General features: G+C 34.0%; 1 protein-coding gene across 1 annotated transcript in view; it reads right to left on the bottom strand.

The window, feature by feature from the left end:
• Positions 1-6499, bottom strand: part of LOC117124100 (nuclear pore membrane glycoprotein 210-like) — a 53757-nt gene that overhangs the window by 44366 nt on the left and 2892 nt on the right. Inside the window, exons 2-8 of the mRNA XM_033270244.1 lie at positions 5829-5935; positions 4853-4993; positions 3241-3384; positions 1794-1949; positions 1071-1179; positions 595-681; positions 213-358 (exon numbers count right to left, since the gene is read on the bottom strand). Of these exons, the coding sequence (XP_033126135.1) occupies positions 213-358; positions 595-681; positions 1071-1179; positions 1794-1949; positions 3241-3384; positions 4853-4993; positions 5829-5935 (890 nt within the window). The remainder of the gene's footprint in view (positions 1-212; positions 359-594; positions 682-1070; positions 1180-1793; positions 1950-3240; positions 3385-4852; positions 4994-5828; positions 5936-6499) is intronic.

The following is a 6499-nucleotide window of genomic DNA, read 5'->3' as shown; positions in this document are numbered from 1 at the left end:
TAAAGTATAGTAATATTAAGAGTGGATTTTAAAGATGGGCAAAGGGGGTTGATAAAGGTGAGTGGAGAGCCATGAAACTAGCTTTAGACTAGGTGGAAACTTTCACTAACCTCAACTACATCCCTGACTATCAAAAAAAGTAGTATACAAAATGAGGTGAGATTACCATTTTTAAATATTGTAAAATCAATTAAAAAAAAATGATTTCTCACCTCCAATGGTGCGTACGCTGCTACGGTTACCGACGCTTGAAGCTTGATGTCACCTTGGCGATAGGTCACCGTCAATCGTGAATGGCCGATGGAATCCGCATGCAAGAACAGCATAGTACATGCACGCTCGGCAACTTCTGTATCACCTGTATAGCATCATGAGAAAAACACATTGTTTTTCAAGTATTTTTATATTCATTCCCCTCTAAATGGCACTCCCAGAAATTTGAATATAATTCTCTGATTTTTTTTGTTTATAACTAAAAAAATAAAATGGGGGGGGGAGAAACTTTTGAAGTATTCTTCAGGAAACACGGTATCCATACCTGTCTCTTATACACATCTTCTGCCACTGTTTATCTTAAATATTGAATTACTTTACCTTCCACAATACGAAATACTGTGGTGTCTGACAGCTGCTTGTCCAATGGTAAAAGCTTGCAGTCTGTACACCGTTTCTTCTCTCCTCCTAGAGATGGTGCATGAAAATAAACATAACCATATTACTATCAATTTATTTAATGAAGAAATGCTACCACCCAACAAAATTAAGAAGAAACCTAAAAAGTTAAAAAAAAAAACTTGGAATTTTCTGTTTAAAAGAAACATAAAGATATAGAGTAAATATTTTAAAGCCACACCTTGCGATTTCACATAACCAACTCATATCAACTGACCTCAGTTAGATGATAATGGTAGCACTCGCGTCAACTTTTACACGCAAATACACAACTGCAAGCAACAAGGTAGAAGTAGCTCCACAGAGCAGTGCTTGTCGCTGTAAAATACCTACTTGATTCAATGCGTAGCACACATGTGAATAAAGATCTATCTATTTACTAAAAGAAAATTCTTTACCCTTCCCAGCCTGTGCAAACAATGCCAGAGGAAGTGCCAAGGTTGTGCCCAACTCTGCTTCTACTCTTGAATCTAAGAACAGCATTTCAACTGGTCTCAGTACATAAACCTACAAAACAATGTAGATTATCCCATTCAATGAATAGATGACGGTTATTTTTCATCACTATGTGTAGCCCGTTCACACCCTGTAGTGGGTTAAGGCATCCACAACACAAAAACAAGTATGATACAGTTTAGTATTAAGCAATTATTAAAAAAATAAAGATTTGGATGCGAAACAAAAAATGGATAATGCATTACAGTATGAAGATATATTTCTAATATTTCTAATGGGTTTTTTCTGGCTATTGGTAGATTGTACAGTACACCAAAGACAATCCCTGCAAGCTTTCTTAGTAGTGTACAATGTTCATTTTACTCATGGACCACATTGTACACATAGACAAATTAGCATACCGTCAACGTGCTCTATTGCAACCTTTATTTAATTAAGCCCTCCCGCTCAAACAAAAGCTGAGCAGCGACTGGAACTGACCAGATACTGAAAAAATGTATAACGTTCAGATCGCACAATGTGGCTATAACCAATTTACGTCATTTTGAGATATGCTGCTCTCATACATAAAAGATTAAACAATAATAATATACCACTTCTTAAAGGAATATAATAATTATTAAAAATTCATTAATATAGGTATATTGCAACATATCAGCACTAACCTTACTTGACCCAGTGTGTGCACTATTGCGTACATCCGCTGCTGTAACCGTAGTCTCCCCGGGCATCGTTGCTGTGGTAACCAAACCATGAACATTCACATTAGCGATGACTTTATCCGACGATGACCAAGTGTAGTTTCCAGTACCACCAGTTGCCTAGATGATTAAAATGATTTTTTTCAAGTGTACCACTAATAATGATTTATTGTTGGTTCACACTGTCTCAGCTATCATTCTCAAATTTGGCTACAAGCTGACCTGTATCCACCCAGTTTATAGAAATGATTATCACTGAGCTTAAAAACCTGAGTACAATTAAGACAATAACAATAACATTGTATGGATGAGGATAATATTCCGTTTTTAAGACTAAGACCCTGGTTCAAACCTGCCTTCTTTTATAATTGCTTGGCTAATCGAGAAATCCTCACATGAGCGTTATAAGCAGGATAAGGAACAGTGTATCAAGGGCTCTAAAAGCCTAGATTATATTTTCAGTAGACCTTCTTTGCCAGCCTGCGAAATGATGCATTTTTATATTTACTAGTTTAGACGAGACTTTTTTTATACCTACTGTAGTTTAAGCGAACCCGCCGACCGCCAATAATGATGATTTTGTATAAAAATTAAATTAAATTTTTGGACAATTAGCGAAGCTGCCACCACGAAAAGTACGAGAAAAAAAAAAATTTTTCTTAATGTTTATTACGCTCGCCATTGCCTTGCAAAATAGATAGATATGTAAACAGATATGTATATTTCTTCCTAATTATATAAATTTAAAGCATTTAACCATCTTATTACTACACTGTTTACATTCAAAAATAAAATTGTATTTTTATTTTCTCCTCCGTCTGGATATTTTAGGCAAAACCATTTACTAAATCAAGAAAACAGAATTTTATTTTTTTTTTTTTTTCACCATCCTCAAACAATGTTTTAAAAAAATAAGTACACAAAACAAGGTATCAAAGAAGTCTCGCCTTACATATCATCTACAAAACTACAAAACACTGTGATACTCAATTCAACCAAAGACCAGACAGCTAATAAATAGAAAATACTATACATTTATATTCCAAAACTGATTCTTATTAAAGGCCTATTCTCTGTTTTATGGTAGTGAAAAATCACTAGCCATAAGTCAACTTCTTTGTATTTTAAGCTAGCCCAGCCTAAAAAAAGCTGAGGGTCAGATTTATCAAATTAGAAATCAGCTTAAAGTTCATTCTTCTGCCTTAAGTCAGATTTATCAATACTGCTTAGCTTAAAATTATAAAAGTTGATTGTATGCATGTACTATCTAAGATGATTTTTAGGCTAAAATTTTGCTATTAAGATGGTTTGATAAATCAGCTTGAGATATTTGCTAAAGGACATCTTAACTTTTTTGACATTTGCTAAGCTGAAATTGATAAATCCTGGGCCTATATATATTATAGATTACCTTGAGCTTGAATTGATAATGGGAATGGACAGATTTAGGTTGCCAAGGGAACACAAGTTCCGATGGTTCCACCACAAGTGGATTGTATATGTTGACTTCCTGTTTCCCAGCAATTGGAATCTTCAACTTCTTGACCGATTCATCCTAAATAAAGAAAATGCACTGACATAAATCAATCAATCACATGTTCTTCATTCTTTCAAAGGTTGTAATTTCATTGACATTTATATGTTCTGACTGCGTTATTGGGAAGGCCTTTAGTAAAATAGCAAGCGCTATTTGATCTTTCCTGGATATTGCAGTTGGTCTTCTCTTTTTCGCTCTATAATTTCAATGTTTGTTTTTTAGCTCTAATGAGGAGCTCTAGAAAACAGTCGACTGATTGATTAATAGACCTTTTTAAGCTCTACTGCCTCTATTATACTGCCCTCACAAGGCTGATTGATTGATATTTGATTAACAGAACCTTTTTTACTCTACTGCCACTATTATTCTGCCCTCATGAGCTCTAACATTTGGCTGATTGATTAATAGATTGATTGATAATTAGATCTTTTTTAATGCTACTGTCTCTATTATACCGCCCTCATCGGAGCTTTCGAGATTATGAGAACTTGTTTTAATGTAATATTTTGAAATTTTATTGTACTTGTATGCCCAAACTATTATAAAAAATTTTTTTAAATGAATAAAATAAATGAGCAAATATCAGCATAGTTTACTGTAGGATGACCAAACTAAATAAAAAAATACAAACATTACACGGTCAAAATTTAAATATCAAAATAATTAATATCAGGGAGAAATTGCAATCAAATAAGACATTAATGATATTTTCTGTTGACTGATGTTACATATTATATTTATATAGTGTACTGATATTAAAATTTTAGTAAACACTGATTTAAAGGGTCAAATACAAGCCTTAGCCACTAGTACAGGTTCAGTTATCTAGTGCTTTGATACCAGTCTATTTAAGCCAATCTCTGGATGAAAATATTTTTTTAATATATTGCACAACTTATTTTTCTAAGACACAAAAAGGGTGTCTGAAAAAAAAAAAATTGGAAACAGTTAACGATATTACAGGTTTTTGAATATTAAAAAACTGAGAGAAAAGTGACATAACCACCCCTTTTTCCACCTTTGTAAAGTAACAGAAAGGGAGTTTTTCAAACACACTTTTTGTGTCTTTAAAAAATCAGTTGAACAACATATGAATTTTTTTTCCCTCCAGAGCCTGGTTCTAAGATCTAGTCACACTTACAAACATATGCCTTTGTAGGACAATGAGTTAGTGAGAGAAGCGTATATTCTTGGCCGTGTTCTGGTTGGCCAATTTCAAGTATGATTGACAATCCGGAAGATCTGTTATCAAGATTTACTTCAGTGATGTAGATATGGTGGGCGGGGGCACCCAGCCTTGAAGTTTTCCACCCAGTCTAAAGCTAATTTCATGCCCCCTCCACTCTCCCTTGCGGTAACCCACTTTTCCATCCTTAAAATCCACTCTTATTATTTAGAGATTACCAATATTATCACCCACCCACCCTTAAAATGTCTATCACCCACGACACCATTAGTTTTCTAAAACTAAAACCCTTCTACTTACTGGCAAAGCAACGGCGATTAGCGTAGCTGCAATTTCTGCTGTACCACTCTTCAGTGTTTGTACTCGATGGTATGTTCCATTCCGCGAGGAATATAGGACTTTGAAGTATTCTGCAGGAAACACGGTATCCATACGGATATTCTTGAAAACAACAAGGGAGAAAACAATATTTACCAAACCAAAAACTTCTGCAGAATATGCAATTGCTTTAACCAATAGTGAAAACTAGAATTTACTCCAGTCAACACTTCCCAATAAAACATAACCTCCTGACAATGGTAGATATAATATATCACGGTTGTATCGATTTAGTGACTACTTTTTCCGTTCTCGAGTGATAAGTCCATGGAACAACCTACATGCACACACAGTCACTTGCAATAAAACACTAAATTATTTTATGACCGACACATCAAACATTGAGGAGTCAATCTCCACGAGTATTAACACAAAGCCTCCTACACCACTAAGGTAAACTTGTTTACACCCTGAATTATTCAATCAATCAGGGTGTAAAAAAAAATAGTAGTAATACAGTATTGTCGTACTACACAGTTTACCTTGCTCTGAACTAGTTACACTTTCTACATTTTTTATAAATTATATAAATATACTAATATACAGACAAGTGACATTATTTAAAGAATAAAAACCATCATTACAGAATAACAGTATTATAAAATATAGCTGAGAATCTCCTCCTCGGTTCAAATCATTTTATCAAAATTGAAGACATAGAAACTCTTTAAATCTCTAACAAAGATTTAGTTTATAATCACATTATTTGCCACTCCTCTATTTTAGAATGTTCACCCAGATATAAATATGATTTTAAAAAGCATATACTAGAAACAACAAAACACATAAAGAAACACATAAAAAATGAATTATCAAAATAAAAGGATACATTCAATTCACAATACTGTATATGTGAAAAAAGCTCTTTTTACAGATTTAGAAAAAAAACTGAACTTACATCTGATGGGAATATTTTGTTGCTGTTGCGATCATAAATTTCAACCAGTACCTCATAGAAATTGCCAAGCTGGAGGACATAGCTCCTATGAGGAAGCACCACAAAGCCTAAAATATAACAGAAATTTTAAAAGGTATTAAAAACGACAAAACCTTAACGAAGGCTTCATGGTTGAACAGGTCCAAATAACCGCAGGGAACATTGTATTACACAACGTTATGCCTCAAGAGGGCGTTCGGCCAGATAAATCTGCTGGCAATACGGCTAGAAATACTGTCGTATATTATATATGATATTGAATGGAGTTAGCCGTTAACACTGTTGAGGCGTAGCATTGTGTAATACAATGTTCCCGACAGTTATTTGGACCTGTTCAACCATGAAGCCTTCGTGGTCTAGTGTTTATGACGCTCGCCTTGTCAGCGAGAGGTCGCAGGTTCAAATCCCGTCGGAGGAATTTTATTACACAATGTCTTTTATAGGACTTTATTCGTTGAAAAGCTACAGGGTAGCCTACGATGTTCCATCATGTCCTTATTTAAGAACACTGTATATGTACCTTTGATGATTTATATTATATTTATTCAACAGTGTTAACGGCTAACTCCATTCAATATCACATATATATATATATATATATATATATATATATACATATATATATATATATA

Source organism: Anneissia japonica, unplaced genomic scaffold (assembly GCF_011630105.1).
Source record: "Anneissia japonica isolate Jap-2015-1 unplaced genomic scaffold, ASM1163010v1 scaffold2996_len279161_cov141, whole genome shotgun sequence".
NCBI lineage: Eukaryota > Metazoa > Echinodermata > Crinoidea > Comatulida > Comatulidae > Anneissia > Anneissia japonica.
The sequence above is the reverse complement of the archived record's forward strand: the minus strand, read 5'-3'. Positions and strand labels throughout refer to the sequence as shown.